Consider the following 19,314-nt stretch of genomic DNA (forward strand, 5'->3'; position numbering starts at 1 on the left):
AACAACAAAGACTTGAGAAGAAAAGAAAGTTTAGAGAAGAGAAAAGAAGATAATAAAAAAAGAATCATATGTGTTTCCTAATACATCTCACCTTTTCTAAAATTACACATTATAGTATTTATGTTATAAATTCTAATTGACCATGTTAATTAATTTTTCATTCTTAACTAATTTTAACCTTCAGCTACCTACAAATCATGTGTGAATTATTAACAATCATATATTGAATTATTTTTTGTTATTGCCTCTACTAACTATCACTAGATTTACCGCTACTAAGTTGTTATTGAAGCCACTTCTCGTTATGGATATCATAATAATACTCTTCTTATCAAGAGATTTTGCCCTTGAGAATCTATATAAAAATAAGAAAATTGATTAGTGATTTCTTTTAAATTTTTCCAAGTGACATCTTCTTTAACAAGTTAAACCATTGAATTAATCTTATGATCAAGACTTTATTGCCCTTCTCTTGATCTTTTATCTTCTTAAGTAAGGACATAAGTAGGAAATGCGATTAGTGGACTGGTTCAAGGTAAATCATTGCTCATTAACATTGTTCGAGATCGAGAAACTTCCATTATTCTAGACGTTCCAAGCATTTTACCCTTTGTTTCAAGTCTACGATAGGGAAACCACCAAGTCTTACACCTTAAAAGCAATAACATTACAACCAATTCCCACTATTGTAGTTGTGCTTGAATGCAATCTAATAATCTCCTCTGTTTCTAAATAGATTTTAGAGATAGTTTTTGCTTTAACCTTTTTCTTCTTTGGTTCATCCTCCTCCTATTATTATTGTAAATAAAGTTCCTCCATTTTCTTTGGTGAATACACAAGAACTTCACCATGAATAAACTTGTAATTTTTTTAAACCAACTTCCTGAATACCATTAATCTTTGCATTAATTTGTCCTATTGGGTTTATAATCAATATGTCACCAGTAGTGTTATGCCTTTCATAGGAGCTTATTCCTTTCATTCTTGTGTTCATCCTTAGATGCAGTAGGACTCTATCAGTTATTGAGCCATTTTTCTCACCTATTAATAGAACAAATTCTTCTTGTTTTTTTTTTTTTTTTTTTTTGCAGCTTATTGACTACTTTGCATGCTTACTTCTTTTTTTATTGGTGGAGTATTCAATATCCATTCAGAGTTAACTTCAACCTCCCTCCCTGTCATCTAATTAACTAGAAAAGACTGGAATTAAATTGTTAATGTTTTAATATGCAAAATGATTTGACCAATCCATTTATTTTTCTCCATCCATTATTTTTTCCACTTTTATTGTTGATCAACAATTAATTCTCGATATTCTTGATGAATAACTTATAGTTGTTTATCAAGCTTTCTAAAATGTTTTTCCCCAACCTTTATCGTATTGTACTCCACCATTTTAAACGAAAAAGAATCAATTAAGGTCTTGGATTGACTCTAATACCAATTGTTGTGAACCTTGATTAACAACAAGGGTTTGAAAAGATAAAAAGTTTAAATAAGATAGAATAAAGAGAACTTAAAAAGATTTAGAATAATAAAAGGGAGAAAGAGTTAAGTAAAACTTTACAGAAATGTCAACTCATACTTCTTGACTTTTCCTAAAACCATATATATATATATATATATATATATATATATATATATATATATATATATATATTCTAACTGATTATATTAACTAACTTGTCACTCCTAACTAACTTTAATTGCCAGCTACCTACAAATCACATGTGAATTATTAACTTAACAATCATATGTTTAAACATTTCTTACAACTGCCTTTACTAGCTCTTACTCGAGTTATTGTTGCTAAGTTGTTACCGAAGCTACTTCTCATCATAGATATTGTAACAAGAGACAACTCCTTCAAGCTTAGTAATATAAGTGGGGATACACCTCAAGTAGAACATATTTGGATAATTATTATTTTCTTATTAAATAATTAGCCTTTTTACAATAAAATCTTTGAAGATCTTTATTTTAGATGTTCTAGTTTATGATCATCAATAATCATGCATGTATATTGAGGGAGCTACAATTATCATCATTTTTTCACTAAATATGAACATAGCAACTTCTCATCATAGATATTGTAACAAGAGACAACTCCTTCAAGCTTAGTAACATAAGGTAATATAAGTGGGGATACACCTCAAATAGAACATATTTGAATAATCATTATTTTCTTATTAAATAATTAGCCTTTGTACAATAAAATCTTTGAAGATCATTATTTTAGATATTCTAGTTTATGATCATCAATAATCATGCATGTATATTGAGGGAGCTATAATCATCATCATTTTTTCACTAAATATGCACATCATCTTGTTAAAACAAAAAAGAATAAAGTATGTCAATTCTATTTTTTAAAATTATCATAAAATTCAAGGAACACGATAAAAATTTCAAACAAGCTGCTTTAAATATATTTATAATATGGTAGATTTTTCTCATATCCATTAATTGATTTATAAATGAATAAAAACTCAGCTAAATTAGCCTATTTTCCTTACCTTTACACAAATTGTTTTCTTTTTTCTTATCTTTTTTTTCTTTTTTTTCTTTTTAGTCTCTTTTATATGGGTTAATGATATTTTGAATGGTAATGATTTCCAAGTTAAGGGATTTCAACAATAATAACAATTAAAAAAAAAGGTATGATACATGCTGACCAATTAGTAAAAATAAACCAAAACAAGATCTATGCCATTTAAGCATAACACATTTCCACACAACTTTAATTCTACACTATATTGCCATGTAGTGTATTAGTTCAAATTTTTTTTCAAACATAAAAAATATATATATATAGTTATCCTAGTATATGCACCACTTTATCATTATTTTTTAATTTCATCATTTTATATTTAATTTATTAGAAATTGAACTTCATTATGTATTACAGTTTGCTTTATATATGGTTATCTTAGTTTCATTATCCATGTTGCAAGTTTGATGAGTTAGCCCAATTAAGTCAAAGATTTTTTTTTTTTAATTTCAGCCTTCATTATTAAGTTGATTAGGAATTAGGTTTTATAATTATTTTGGTTTATTTTTTATGAAGTTATCTCAATCTCATAATCCAGGTCATGAGTTTTGCGGGTTAACTCAATTTGAATCCGGTCGTTTTATTGTATCTTTTTTTTTAGATTGGTTTCCCCCCTAATTTCACCATTTAACAATGGCTTGATTAATAATTGATCTTCGTATTGTGTTTTGATTTGTTTTGTATTAGGTTATTAGAGTCTCATAACCCGAATCATGAGTTTTGCAAATTATCTTGGGTTAACTTGAGTTATTTTTTAGTTTGATTTCTATGAAGTTATCCTAGTCTTATGATCCTAGTTATGAGTTTGGCAGATTAATTTGTATTGATGAGGTCATTTTTTTGTTTATTTTTTAAATTTCATTATTTAACATTGAGTTGATTGAGAATTGGATTTCATGATTTTATTTGATTTATTTTTTATGTGGTTATTTGGTCTCATGGTCCGGGTCACAAGTTTGACAGGTTAAACCAAGTTGTTTTATTTCTTTTTTTAAATGATTTTTTTATTATTATTGGGTTGATTGAGAATTAAATGTTCATAATTTATTTTGATTTACTTTTTATAGGTTATCATAGTCTTATGATCTAGTTGTAGATTTGACAGGTTAACTTATGTTAACCTGAGTCAATCAAATATATTACCATCTCAATATTTTTTTTAAAAAAAAATATCAGCTTAATTTTTTTTAGTAAAAATATATTTTCATCGATTGTTCGAGTTATCTTTAAACTCATCAAATCGATCAAGTCAAATTAAATTAACTCCTATACAATTTAATTTTATTTCCTTCTTAAAGAAACTAGTTTTCTAACCCGCGCTTTGTCGTGGATTGAATATTTTTTTGGCAAAAAAAAAAAAGCAACTTTTCAAATGTATTTTTTTTTATATAATTATAAATAAAAAAGCCCTATGTATGTATTTAATTAAATATATTGAGAACCATCTGTACCAATAAATACAAAAAAAAAAAAAAAACAAATGTTAAAGCGGTTATTTAACTTGCCTCACTACAAGTAAACTAATTTTTTTCTATTATAAAAGAATTAATATATAGTTATTATTAATGCGGTTTTTTGATATCAACTAAAAAATATAACCGTTAATCAAAAAGTCAATGCTTGCATATAATACAAAATAGTAAAGATCATAAGCATGAATAAAAAATATAAGTTCTTAAGCTAATTTTCAATGTAGCAAAAGATTGGAATAATGTTTGCAATTTCTAAAAAAAAGTAAAAATAATAATAAGCTAAAAATAAAACAACTTTTCCTTAGTTTTTGTATAATAATTTCTAAAAAATATAAAGAAAAAAATTAAAAAAAAAAATTACTAAAGAATAAAGATAAGATAAAAAAGAATAGTATATATAGGCCAAATGTAGAGTGATAAATTTTAAAAATGTTAAAAATAAAAACTAATATTTTTTTTCAAAAAATGTGTAAAGAAAAAAAGAAAAAACTAAAAAAAAAAAAAATATAAGAATTGTTTTTGATAAATAAACCAATTGTAAAATGATAAAAATACCAAGTACAAAAAGAAAAAAAAATATAATAAAACTTTTTTTTTTCTTATAATAAAAATTAAAAACTATAATTTTTCCACTTCTATAATAAAAAAATTGGCAACATTTATAATTATGCTATTTTTATAGGAATAAAAAAAAACTTGAAAATTATAATTTTATGACTGCTATAGTATTAATACATTAAAAAATAATAAAAATGATAATTATATTATTTCTATATGAAAACATCATTTACATAATGTTAATAATTAAAAATGTTTTTCATATTAAAAAATATTTTTCGCATGTAAATAATCTAGTTTGACCTAATAAATAATACCTTACTTTAACAGCCCTTCGTGGTCCAATAAGGCCCAAAAACTTCATACTCTGAGTCAACACAGAGTAATTATTAATTTACTTACCTTAAACAGCAGAATCACATTCTCCACCACTCTCTCTGCCATAAAAGATCAAAACTTTAGCACATTCAAGCAAAAAACTAAATAAAGGAGTCTCTCTCTCCCTCTCTAGAATCTCTGTTTTTATCTTCTCTCTAGAAAGAGAAAGCAAGCAAATGGCAGCAGCCCCACCAGCAGTGGCAGTGAATGGAGGAGGAATGGCGGCAGCAAAGGTGGCATCACAGGCTTATTTGGAAAGCAAAGCAGTTAAAGACACAAGGGTGTTAATAGCTGATCTTTGCAAACAATTCTACACCCTTGGATGGGTTTCTGGGACCGGTGGCAGTATCACCATCAAGGCCCATGATGATTCTATCCCTAAGCGCCAACAGCTTATCCTCATGTCCCCTTCTGGTAATACTAATATTCAGGTTTTGATTCTTTTGCTTTTTTAAGGGTTGGTTTATGAGTTAAAAGTTTGTATTTTTATTGATTCTTGATTGGTTTTGTTAGTGTTTGTGGCTGGTTATGTGGTTTTGCTTTCTGGTCCCCCCCCCCCCAATTTGATTGTATGTTGTGCTTTATTGCTTCTTTACTGTTGTGTATTTGATACTGGAGCCCAGTTGTCTGTGTATGTGCTTAGTTCCTCGCGTGGTTGTATCAATTTAATTTGCTTTTTCTTGGTCTTAGTACGTATTTTCTTTGGCCTTTTATTGATTACTGGGAATTTTATTGAAGCCAATTTGAATATTTGTTGTATTGGGCAGGAGTGCAGAAGGAGAGAATGGAACCAGAGGACATGTATGTCTTAGCTACAAATGGGTCTATATTGTCTTCACCATCTCCGAAACCTTACCCATACAAGCCTCCCAAGTGTTCTGATTGTGCTCCACTTTTCTTGAAGGTACCAGTTTCGTGTTCTTCTTCAGTAGCTAATAATTACTCGAGTATGTCTTCAATTTGTTAGCACATAAGGAATGGAGTTTGAGTTATCAATAACGTTTAAATCTTTAAAAGTGGTTTATTAGTGAAAAAGGCATGGTTTTATGAATTCTTAACTGTGATAGTAGCTATAATACATTTATGTATTAGTACAGTAATTTTGCTTTTTCTTCATAAGTCACAATTAACAGTTATTTGCGGTGTAATGCAGGCATATGACATGCGTAATGCAGGAGCCGTCATTCACAGTCACGGGATGGAATCCTGTCTTGTAACAATGATCAATCCATTATCAAAAGAATTCCGGGTAAGTCTTTCTTTTACAATTTACATGTGGTTGTAATTTTCAAATTTATAACTGTTGTTTTCTTAACATACACCGTATTTCCTACACCCCTCCCACCAAAAGATATCCACCTTCTGTCCTTGATATTTTCAAGATCTATCTCGTGGAGCCTTGGGGAATCCTGTATCTGAGAAATAGACCATGATTTTATTGTACATGTGGACCCAGCATTTGCTCTCTAAGTCACGGGGAAAGATGACAATTGAGGATGTTATCTTGGTTGAAAGCATGGGTTTGTGATGCCAGAACAGGATGAATCATCAGTGATCCAAATGCACAAGGACACAGATTAGATATAAACATGTGGCAAAATATTTTATTTTTGTTTCAGATTACATTTAATAAACATATCTGTTAAATGAACTAGTGTTTTCCAATCCGAGAGGCCATTCTGACCATACTAAATGATGATAGTAGCAAAGCATAATCCTGTCAGTAAATGTAAATTCCTTAGTTTTTTGTTACTGGGGTGTAAGGCAAATGGGTAGGGGTTGAAAACCTTATAAATTCAACCAATTGGATCAAAGTGGGTAATCATTTTTCATATTTTTTTAAACAACCCTTTAGTGGCATTAGGTTTCTAATAGATTATGTGAAGTTAACCAAATAAATTTTTCCTTCAATGGTGGCCTTCCTGAGTCAAGATGGTGGGTTTTCTTTGTGGCATTATTACTGAAAAAGTGACAGTATTGTCATCTCAGAGTATCAGCTATTAGCTGTATTAATTTGTTAAAAGAGGGTTTTTATTTTGATTGGTTGTTTATGCATCCTGGAAAGTCAGATCTTGTAGTCATGCATCACTAAACATTGCACACAACATCACATGATTTGTTTTTTTCCAACCGCTATTCATTTTTCATTGCATTTGTTGATTTGCTTCTAATTTTTTTCTTACATTTACAGATTACTCATATGGAGATGATAAAAGGAATTCAAGGCCATGGCTACTATGACGAACTTGTTGTCCCAATAATAGAGAACACTGCCTATGAAAATGAGCTTACAGACTCTCTTGCTAAAGCTGTGTGTTCTTTAATTTGTTGGCATCTACAATTTGTTGCTTGGTTTCTAACATGTGACTTTTTATGCTCGTCTGTGGAACACAATGATAATGCGGGAGCAAATAATCAAATATTTTTTATGAACTGGACCTAACTATGTGTAGATCTATGGTTTCATCATGTAGTGTTTGTAGAAGGAGAAAAAACTACTTGTTTCCTTCTGCCATTTTCCTTGTTTAGCTCTGATGATGGATGATTGTTTCAGTAATCTTTTGATGATTATACTTCAGTAGCTCACTGTTATACTGATGAGCGGCATAACCCAAACTTGCCAATTAGAACATGCCTTTACTGTTCTTTGAGATTTTTTTACCTTAAAGATCTCCAGTTCTTTTGTTTATTCAGTGGGATATGCTCTGAACTACTTAAAACACATTCATGTTTTTCAGATTGAAGCGTACCCAAAAACCACAGCTGTGCTTGTTCGCAACCATGGCATATATATATGGGGAGATTCATGGATCAATGCCAAAACCCAGGTTTGTGACTCCTAGTCAATGATCTGAATGAAGTTGGCACCTGTACTGAAATTTCAATAATTTTATATGAAGTTTTTATTTGATTGTTCTGTTATCATTGTCTACTTTGCTTAAATGTGCTGATAACATGATCTTGATTGTATTTTTAGTGATAAAGGGCCTGATCAATCAGAAAAGTTATCTGTCATCAAATGTTTTTATGCTAGCTATTTGGAGATGCTGCAAATATGAAGTGAATCTAAAATTCTTAATCATTGAGTCCTATGATAATTTCCTACTAATGGTGAAGTTGAAGAGCAAAGTTAACACAGGCATAGCTTAAGCTTCTGCAAGTATTGCAGTGATAGCTGCAATTGTTTCTGGAACTCAATTGATAGTTGATGTGGGAAGCCATTCAAACTATTGATAAAATGATGCAACAACTTTAGCTATGTAAAGGGCTTCTCTTGTTCTCTTGTTAAAAGATTCCCTTTCCAGTTCTTATTATTATTTGATGTTTAGTTTTTGCTGTTATTGCACTTTTTTGGCAGATCAGCTATGTGGTGTAGAATTAGGCATTAACCTTCACAATTTCCCTTCTGACTCTCTTGTTGTTGCTATATCATTTTCTGTAAGGTGCTGTAGCAGAAAGCTTAGGAATTTTGTTGAGGGAACCCTAAAACTGGTCTTATTTTGCTAAGCAAGGAAAATCTCGGGATATACAGCAGCTTGGAATCCCCCCCCCCCCCCCCCTCAAAATTTAGAACAAAGCCCCCACATATATGATAACTGATATGTGCTTGAGTAGTTTTTTCAATGAAAGCCTATTTTTGTGAGGTTTCTTACCCTTTTTTTCTTGGTTTGCCTTGCATATCTGATCTTTTTGATACATTGAATTTTGCACTAGACATGATATGAGCAGCACAATAGTAAATGACGTTTCAGACCTTCAAGACAAAATGTTGTTTGATGCAATGCAACATACTCTACTCCTGCTCTATGCTGTTATACAATCCTAAGTATTATAAAATGATATATTTGAGAGAGTTGTATTTGTATGGTTTGAGCCCAAAACAAGCTGTATGCGTGTATGTATCCTCAATTCCTTACAGAAAGCTTTGATGTTACCTTTTGGAGCTTTACTTAAATTTCTCTAATCTTTCAGGCTGAATGTTATCACTATCTGTTTGATGCTGCTATCAAACTTCATCAAATAGGCCTAGATTGGTCTACTCCAAACCATGGCCCGATTCAAAATGTCAAGGTTAAGGCAGGCATGAATAATTCAAATAATAGAATTGAACCGTTGCCAGTAAGTTACTAAAACGATGTCCTCAACTTATATTCTCTGCATTTTAATTTTGATGTGGGTTATACTGGCTTAATAGAACTTGTGATTTATGTTGGACCCAAGCCCTTGCGGTTTGAAATGTAAAAGATCTGGTAATGTTGTTATCTATTATCAAATATTTATGTCTTATCAAGTGAACTTTATTATTTTTCAAATTATTTGGTTGCAGCGTTGCATTGTTCTTGACATTGAGGGAACTACTACTCCAATAACATTTGTTGCTGATGTTCTATTTCCATATGCCCGTGATAATGTTGGGAGGCATTTGTCTGCAACATATGATACTGCAGAAACTCAAGATGATATAAAGTTGTTGCGCGCACAAGTAAGATTTATTATTAGAAGTTTTGGTATGCTTGTCATTCACATGTCATACCAGATTGATTTTGCCTTTTATTACAAGCTACCAGTGGAATCTTAACATTGATCTTTGGAAATTTTGTTTGAAATGATGATTAAGGCTGCTATTCATTTAAGGGAAGCATGAACAGAAGTCAGCTGCTAATAGTTTTTGAAACTTAATGTTCTCCTTGTTCCTCTCCAGCGTCCCTGACAAAATATCTTATGGTGTTTGTGCACAGTAAACAAAAGAACGAAATGGAAAAAAAAAAAAAGCACACTAAAAGTTTAACTAGAGATAAAAGATGGCAACTCTTTCTATATTATACAAGGACATGTTAGGAACAAAATCACAATAGATGCCCTGAAATTTTTGGATGTACCAGAAAAACTGCAGATATGCTGTCGAAGGATTGCAAATCTTAGAAAATTGACAAATTTAGCAAGTAGAGACATAATCTAACGTGAAGCACAGGATTGTGATGTAATCAATGGGCTGATGAAGCTCTTCCTTGCAGTGCTTCCATTTTTCCTGTAACAAGACAACTCAAAACAGGATAAAGTGGAGTTGAATGACCAGGCTTAGCAGTTTTTGGTGGACTTTTTTATACGGGGTTGATTGTTGCCATTAATTTATGAGTTCAGTAGTTCAGGAATTTTTTAAAATATGTTGATGTGCTGTCAAATCTTTTTTTCAGGTTGAAGATGATTTGGCACAAGGTGTTGATGGTGCTATTCCTATTCCAATGGATGATGCTGGGAAAGAGGAGGTAATTGCAGCTTTGGTTGCTAATGTGGAAGCGATGATAAAAGCAGATCGGAAGATCACTGCATTAAAACAATTGCAAGTAAGTATTCAGAAACATTGGTAACCATGAGATTGATATGCTTGAGATATAAAGTGTATCTCTGTGATATTACCAAGATTTATTAATGTAGGGTCATATATGGAGAACTGGATATGAGAAGAATGAGCTGGAAGGAGTGGTATATGATGACGTTCCAGAAGCATTGGAGAAGTGGCATGCTTTGGGCATAAAGGTTCTTCCTTTTTCTATTTTCAACATTTATTAGGGGATATTGTTTATAGTTTAATGTAATGGCATAGCTGCAGTTTGGATTCCACTTGTCCATGTAGCCAAGTTACCTTTCAAGGTTTGAATGATTCAAACAGTAATTTCAAATGATCACATACTAATATGTTACCCATCTTTATCTTGAAATTCTCCATTACTGTGAACTATGTTATCATTGTATACAGAAGAGGATGTTACTGCTGATGTCAAATATTTCTTGTTAATAACCGGCCTAATGGTATTTAAATCTGAAGTTATGTTGCAAGACTATGGCTTCTTGGACTCTATGTATTAGATAGTTTATTAATGAATTTGTAAAAAAGTGTTGCACAGTCTATTAGCTAATATATCCTTGTAAGAACATCTATTATGGATCTTATAAACAAGTTTGAATATTAGGCAATCTGCTACATACAAAATACTATGCCATTGCTATCAGAACATAAAAGCACACTCAAAAGTAGAGACATATGAATGAGGAAATTGGAATATTTGACTAATAGTTGTTAGTGGCATTGAAGAGCTTGAGATCCATTGTATAAATTCACCAGAAGGATTTATCCTTGAAATACAATAGCTGAGTTCCATGAACTTGTTGAGTGTGACTCAAAAGGCTTTCAATTTCTTGATTATGCATATTTTTTTTGTGCCATTATTTACTGTTTCTATGTTGCCTCAGGTTTATATATATTCTAGTGGAAGCAGGCTGGCACAAAGACTTATTTTTGGAAAGACAAACTATGGTGACTTGAGAAAATATTTGTCTGGATTCTTTGACACCACGGTGGGGTAAGTTTTGTTGATGCTACTGGAGTACTATTGCCACTTAATTTGGACTTTGATAACCCTTCGTGCTCCTGTTCCTTGCAGGAATAAAAAAGAAACGGGCAGTTATATTGAAATCTCAGAGTCACTTGGAGTTGATAAACCATCTGACATTTTGTTTGTGACGGATGTTTTTCAAGAAGCTTTTGCTGCAAAAGGAGCAGGTAACAAGTTGCTTATTGTTATACTTAAAGCTAAAACAGAATGGTGTTTGGTACTGTAGATACTGTAGCAATTTTTTTTCTAGCTACCTTTATGGTGGTCAAATTCTAGGCAACAGATGATCTATTATCTATCTTATTTTTTTTAAAAAAATATGTCGTTTGTCCCATAAAAAATCTTAAAAAATATAAACTAGGTCTAGGCATGTCAGCCTAGGTTGAAAGGTCCACACTCCTAGGGCTCTTTTCTTAGAGGCCTAGGTGTGCAGGGTCACTTGGTCCAAGCTCGCACACCTTTCCCTTTTATTTTTAGGTAGAAGAAATTTTAAAAACAAAATTATTAAACCCAGCAGAGTCCATTACCAGAGTTGTAGATTTGACGGGTTAAGTCGCAAAGCTCGGGTCGATTTAATATATTGTTGTCTCAATATTTTGTCTTTTTAAGATGCCATGTTGATTTTTTTGTTTTTGAAGAATTTGGTTTATTTTGAATTGGCGTGCATCATGTCTTGTTTTAGTTTCTATAGGATTAGTTTGTTAAGTTACTTTTACAAGATTATCACGATCTTATGATCTTAGTCACATATTTAGTATGTTAACCTGAGTTGATTCAATATACAGCTGTGTCAATATATATATTTTAAAATATTATCTTAATTTGTTTTTCTTCCAACTTCATCGTTTTTTACCCCACTTTTTGTCATTTTTTTTATATCATATATTGAGGTAATTATTTTTTAAAATTATTAAACGAGTGGACTGAATGTTCTGAATTGCGGGCTTGACGGGTTAGGCCGCAAAGTTCATGTTGTTGTCTCAATTGTTTTTTTTGTAAAAGATGCCATATTTATTTAAAAAAAAAAACATTTGGTTTATTTTGAATTGTTGTTCATGATATCTTGAATTGTGTTTTGTTTTTTTTTTTTTAAATTCAAAATACATTATTACTGTGTGTCCAAGTTTTATTTGAATCCGTGTGCTTGTGTTGTTTTTGTCATCTAAGCTTTTTTCCTTTTTGTGTTAAAAAGAAAATTTCATCTGACCAGCCAGGTAAGATGGCTCGTTAGTTTTCTATTTTATGGAGGGCTGCAAGGGGCCAAGGGCAGCTGGAAAAAACCTCCCAGTGCATCATTTCTCTACATGTTTGATTTACATAACCAATACAATAGATTTCCTTTCTCCGTGTCAATTTTTTTTGGAGCATTAGGGCTGAGAATGTGTTCTGCTCTCCCTCAGGAATATATCAATGCAAGTCACTGGTTATAGCAGGTTTGGTTTCTTAATATTTATTTGGACCCAATAGCCGACATCAGGAACCTCTGCCCCTGCCAATAAGTTGTAGCTGAATTTGCGTTACTGTTCTCTCCATCCCTTAGTAGACTTGGGTTTGAGTCTCAACCAAAAAACATAGCCTGCAACACAATCACCAATTTTGACTGTAATTAACAAAGGTTTTGGTTGTTTATTTTCACCTTTTCCTTAACTTCTTCATTTTTCCAAGAGAACTAAATACCACGAGTGATGAATAACTACTGTACACCAAAAACAAGGCTTATGAACAACTGATTCAATTGTATGTGGTGTCTTGATTTGCAAAGAAAAAGATATTCTTGTTGCCACAAAGAAGCTAGTTTACTCCAGTGCTAAGAGGTACGAAAATGCTTCTATGCAAGCTTACTTGTCTTCAACAGTGTCTGGAGTCGGAGCAAATATTTGTTCTGCAAACTGAGTTCTGTATTCTCATTGGCACTTCTGAAAATTTAGTGACCTTTTCTTGTTCATGCTATATCTTTCGCTTTGATATTTGAATTTTCATGCATATTTCAGGTTTGGATGTGATGATTTCTATCCGGCCAGGAAATGCGCCTCTTCCAGAGAATCACGGTTTCAAGACAATCACCTCTTTCGCTGAAATCTGATGGCAGATATGTAAGCAATATTTATCACGCTAAGTTTTGCTTGGAAATCTGAAAGCAGATATGTACTTGTGTTATTGCAAATGTATGACATGCTTTTCACAACGCACACATAAATAAAAATGTTTCTTTTAAAAGAAAATGCGGCTGTTTCCTTTGCAACCTTCCTGTGCTTTGCATCGTTATATGGACACGCATTTTTCCTTAAATGGAAGGACTTGCTTGCATAATCAGACCTTGTTTCAACTAAGGAAAACAGACTTGGAAGTTCAACGTAGGTCTTAGGTAATGTCTCCTCTCACCAGAGCAGCTAGCCGCGACCAGTCTTGCTCGATGAGTTTTATAATTCTCGGAGACGAGCTTCGTGGAAAACCCTCCTTGTTTTGGATCCTTCCAAAGCCGGTGGATGGGGCAGTGGGCACATCGCACTGCGAGGTCAGGGATGGCGAGGAGAGCCAACACTTGGGCGTGCGCACATCAATTTAATGCCACCCTCACGCCAGTGTAGAGCTCTCCTTGCAATCTCCAAGCTCGGCGGTCCGCACCAGACACGTTGGCTAGGCCTTCATCTTGCGAAACGTTCAGCAAGAGATGATCAGAGGTTGAAGAAGATAATAAGAACATTAATGTGCTTGTGAGGTGATGAAACTCTAAGAGTGTAAATGGTGATTCATGTATCAATGAATTAAGTGAATTTGCATGTTGTGAAAGGTAGGGATGCAGACAAACTGTGCAACCTATCTTCAAGGGTAATCATGCAGAATAATTACCCTCCCCATTGTGGATGCCTGCATTATCATTGTGGATAATCGCATTGTCATCGGAGATCGTAAAACGAGAAAATTAGGTGGTCTAAGCTATGACTTCATGTTGTTATGTGGGCCTCGTGATAGTTACTTTAACATCGCTTTTACAGGGAGTTGATAAACACAATTGGCATACCTGTTGGATTTGGAAGAATCGTCTTGAGTTCAACTATGCATGGTAAATTGAGAAATGAGCTAGCCCGAGCCCAAATCATAATGGAGTGGGTTCAAGATGGTAGGACCTAGATCCAACATTGAGCAATTATGGGCTAGACTAAGACCAAACTATATGATTGATGGGCTTGGCTTAACACAAACCCCCTTTAGAAATGTTTTGGGTTTGAGCTTATAAGTCATAACAAAAATTAAAATTGAGAAATATCGATGTAAAATTCTGTTGGCATATAGAAAATATTTTGATGGCATTAAAAGTTATTGACGAAAACAATAATGGAAAGTTACCGTTGACAAATATAATATTTTATTAGGTTTTTATTCCATTGGCTCTTTTAATTATTGATAGACTCATCTATGAAATATTCATATATAAATATCAACTTTTACCATTTATTTTTCATTGAAAACCTTGAGGATTATGAGAAGAATGGTGGAAATGTCTTCACCAAATTTCTTAATCATATTAATGTTATATCTCTCCTATAAAAATAAAAAAATGAAGGTTTAAAATTCGATTACATTTCATATTATTGATATAAATAAAAAAGAATTTAAACAAATGAAAATTATCAAAACATTTACAACATAGACATCCGCTCTTTTATTGACAAAACTTTTCTCCTTTTCCCTGTACCCCTCTTATTTATGTGAGTTTTCTCATATAATTTCATTGAAGATGGTTCTTGCCCAAGCTATTTTTGGAGCAAATAAAATAATTTATTAAAAGTCACTAATAAACACGTAAATAAAACTTCAATATATATACAACAATGAACTCTTACTAGGAGCTTTGTTTAGTGGATAAACATAATCGCTTATCTAGTGTGCTTGTTCATTAAATTATGAGTTTTTTATTTTATTTTATTTACTGGAGCTTGAGCACATTGTAAAACTTTCTGATACCACAAGTTCAAGATGAGTTGCTCAATTATGGTCTATGATATACTTTGACCTTCTTCATTGCTCATTTGTGGGCATTATATAAAAAAATCACAAAATATGATATAACAAATAGTTAACTCATATATGATTTAAATTTATTATACATAAATTATGTAAGAAAATTAAAGAATACAAGTTTATAATAATATAATATTAATTCAATTAAACTTACCTAGTCGCATCATAATTTTTTTCACACTCTCCTCACAGTCACCTTGTTACTCTCATTCCACCAAATTTATTTCTTAATGATTTCATACATGAATGAGCTTTTAAATTTTTCAAAATTAGTAACTCAAATCTTAGATTATCTATCTAAGCTTAAACTTTCCCACCAAGTATCTCATATTAGATATATCCATTCAAAATGATCATCAAACTGACTCTATTGAAGTAATAGTTTTTTAAATAATCACTTTATTGTATAGATTATGAATCGAGTAGTTTCAAGATTGGTAAACCTATATATCAATTTAAGGAAGCTATTTTCATATAATTATAAAACTTACAATAACTCATTACAAATAAATAACATCATGAGCAAAATAATTACATAGAAGAGATGCTCAAAATGTTGTCCTTAGTGGTTGAACCTTGGTTAGTAACTTCTACTTTAGATGTCTCTTCATAATTCTCTTCTGGATTCACAACACGATCATCGATATTATTACTTGATTAAACATGGGCGCTCTTGTTAAACTTAAACTTATTTTTTTCTTGAATATATGACACCTTAAAAGAAAAAATGAACACATATTAGAAATAGACCAAAAAAAATATAAGTATACAAATTCAACTATTTATTAAAAATGAATCATAATTAACCTATACAAACCAACTAATAACTTAATAACCCATCATTTTTTAATTCCAAAGTAACTCAATCCCCCCAATTTAGAAAAATATAATTCATAATACAATAACTATCAAACACTTCATAAGTTAAAAAAATACTTAACCCCTAATTATTATCAATTCCACGCAAAATAATTTTTTCTCAATTTTCAACTAAACCATAATATTGACAAAAAAATAAAAAATAAAATTGATACCCAACTAACTACCTATTATTTATTCAATTTAAGAATAAATAAAACCAATTAATACCCTAATTATTATCAATTATACATTAATTTAACTAAACCCTAAATACTAAATTAAATTGGTACCCAACGAATTATCCATCATTTCTTCAATTCAAATTTATTCAATCTAAATTAATATATTTAATTATTATCAATTCCACATAAAATTATTTTTTTCAAATTCTCAACTTAACCATAAAATTGATAAAAAATAAATGGTACTAAATTACCCATTATATATTTTTTCAATTCTAACACACTTAAGTTACAAAATTACGCTCAATTTTATCAAGTAACAAATTAATATTTTTTTTTTGCAAATCCAAATCCTAAATATAAATCATACATTAAGACATGAAAATTATCATTATAAAACAAGTAAAACACTTAAACATACAAGCAAATTATAAATACTATAGATAAATATCAATAATCTAACTTAGAACATAAATAAGTTAAAACAAATGAGTGAGTTTGCTTACTTGGTGGAGTGGAGCTTGACAAAAAAACAAAATTAATGAAGGGAAATTTAGGTCTTTGAGAGAGATGTTATGTCGATGATAGGTTGTAGTAGTTGGATTGGTGGAGTTTGTTGTTGTTGGAATTTTTTAGGGAGATGAGAGAGATGTTGTAATTTGTTTTGAAAGAAGAAAAAATTGTGTACAAGAAAGTACTTTTATATATATATATATATATATATCATTGACGGAATTCCATCAATAATCTGACAAATTAGTAATTCTATCAATATATTGATACAATTACTAATGTGTCAGATTATTAATGGAATTTTATCAATGATAATTTCGTTGTGATATATATAAAATTATCATTAATGGAATTCCATCAATAATATGACACATCAATAATTTCAATGCAAAATTCTAACGAAATTTTCCTGTAGCAATTTCCATTGATAACCATGATGAAATATTTTTTGTTGTGTTTCCATTGCTTTTCTCTAATTTTTTTTATTAGCCATCACTCATCTATAAAGTCATATAAAAAGTAAAGTTTAAAACCAAAATATAAATATATAAAACTACATGGATGAAACATAAAATTTTTTAAAAATGCAAAATTAAAATGTATGTGTTTTTTTTTTTTTCCACTTAAAAGTCCTCTTTTAGTAGGTACTGTAATGTAATTATTGAAACTGGGAATAACTGAAGCTTGTCCTGTGGAAGGGGGTGGGGGAGTACAGGTTGTGTTGGAAAATAAGATTTATTCTTTGGAGCAATTATGTTTATGAACTATTTGAGAAATTAACGAACTCGATTCACATAAGAAGACAGCATAGACAACATTGGCTAGTTATATGCCACACACAAATTAAAAGCACAACACACAGCTTAATTTTATCGACCCTATATCATATAAACCGAAGTAGGAATTTCTTCTGGTCTGCAGCCCCTTTTAATCTATCTACAGTTAAATTACTCCATTTTAATAAAAAAAATATGGGGTTGAATAAATCAAATAACTAATTTAACCTAATAATTTAAGTTGTTAGACGAGGTTCTAAGATATAAATTTATATTATTTTCTAACACATCCTCTTAAATAAAATTTTTTTAAGCTTGAAATTTGCGAAGATCCACAATATCTACTTATTTTTTATCAAATAAACGAGGATGATGAAATTCAAACTTGTGATCGTTTAGTTATCAAATTTAACCTAGTAGCTTAAGCTAATATGTGAGGTCTCAAGATATAATTTATATTATTCTCTAACACACCCTCTTAAGTAAAAATCATTTGGACTTGAAAGTTGCACGGACTCAAACTATCTTATACTTATTTTTTATTAAATAAATAAAGATAATAAGATTCAAATTTATATATTAAAGAACTAATTAAATTCAATATCTTATTAAACAAAATTTTAAAATATAATTTATATTATTATCTATAACATCAATCTAAATATCTTGAAAGAAGAGAAACACTAGCACAAGTTGAGTTACAACTCATTATTAGTTGTGTTGATCAGAATCTACCATGAATTAGAAGAATATAACAACCACTTCGACATGTCTGGGTGAATATTGTAAATCTCAACGAACTTAGTGACTGCTAATTTCACTTTTCTAGTAAATGAAAAACGCCACCATCATCAATAATTGAGAAGGAAAAAAAAAAAAAAAAAAAACCCTTTTGTTGACATTCGTTGTGCCCACTTTATTCCTAGCTTGGTGTCTAATTATTATTGCGACCACTTGGTTTGATATTTTAAAAGTAAGCATATAATAATATTATTCTGACCACTTGGCAAACACGATCAATCGTTTAGTAATGCCAAATATCATATCATTGTATTGGATCATGACAGATTCAAAGTTTTTACTAATCTTCAATGGGAAAAATTCAGACCCTTTAAATCATTTGTTTAGCACTATGTGAGCTGAGTTCATAATTCCCTCTGCTGTGGTCGCACCTTCCCTCTGAAGGATTCAAAGTCGTCACGCATTTGCTTTTATGAAATGAGCACCGTTTTTCTTTTTTATTCGATGATTAGGAGACATTTTCAACAGGGAGACCAGATTACTCCGATCACGCACAACGGATATGTATTTGTTACGACACTGTAAGGCTCGCACAGGTCAACAGCACCGGAGAAACACAATTACAAGAGTGTCGACCATAAATTTGGATTAATATTGCAGTGCTTGGAGAAGCGTGGCTGGCCTAAGAGTTGAATATAATTTGTTGTCATGAACTACAATGCAAAACATACCTTGAAAAACTTCGTATCCTGTGGTGGCCCAAAAAACGACTGTACAGATACAAACTTCCGGAGAGATGTGAGCAGCTAGTGTTTGAATCTGCACTGGGTGGGCCTGAGGTTGCTCGTCAGAAGTCTTGATCAA

General features: G+C 31.1%; 1 protein-coding gene across 2 annotated transcripts in view; it reads left to right on the forward strand.

Moving 5' to 3' along the window:
- The first annotated feature begins 5,001 nt into the window (after positions 1-5,001).
- LOC118038186 (probable bifunctional methylthioribulose-1-phosphate dehydratase/enolase-phosphatase E1) overlaps positions 5,002-19,314 on the forward strand; it is a 67,734-nt gene continuing 53,421 nt past the window's right edge. Inside the window, exons 1-12 of one of the 2 annotated variants that reach the window (XR_012167814.1) lie at positions 5,002-5,373; positions 5,727-5,863; positions 6,113-6,208; positions 7,151-7,270; positions 7,698-7,787; positions 8,932-9,078; positions 9,287-9,442; positions 10,155-10,304; positions 10,396-10,497; positions 11,212-11,321; positions 11,403-11,521; positions 13,346-13,524. Coding sequence is in view for 1 of the 2 variants with exons in the window: in XM_035044505.2 (XP_034900396.1) it covers positions 5,136-5,373; positions 5,727-5,863; positions 6,113-6,208; positions 7,151-7,270; positions 7,698-7,787; positions 8,932-9,078; positions 9,287-9,442; positions 10,155-10,304; positions 10,396-10,497; positions 11,212-11,321; positions 11,403-11,521; positions 13,346-13,437 (1,557 nt within the window). In the remaining variant the exon portion in view is untranslated. Of the gene's footprint in view, positions 5,374-5,726; positions 5,864-6,112; positions 6,209-7,150; positions 7,271-7,697; positions 7,788-8,931; positions 9,079-9,286; positions 9,443-10,154; positions 10,305-10,395; positions 10,498-11,211; positions 11,322-11,402; positions 11,522-13,345; positions 13,577-19,314 lie in introns of those variants that run through there. The other variant, XM_035044505.2, reaches the window with a different exon arrangement.

Source organism: Populus alba, chromosome 1, assembly GCF_005239225.2.
Source record: "Populus alba chromosome 1, ASM523922v2, whole genome shotgun sequence".
Taxonomy (NCBI): Eukaryota; Viridiplantae; Streptophyta; class Magnoliopsida; order Malpighiales; family Salicaceae; genus Populus; species Populus alba.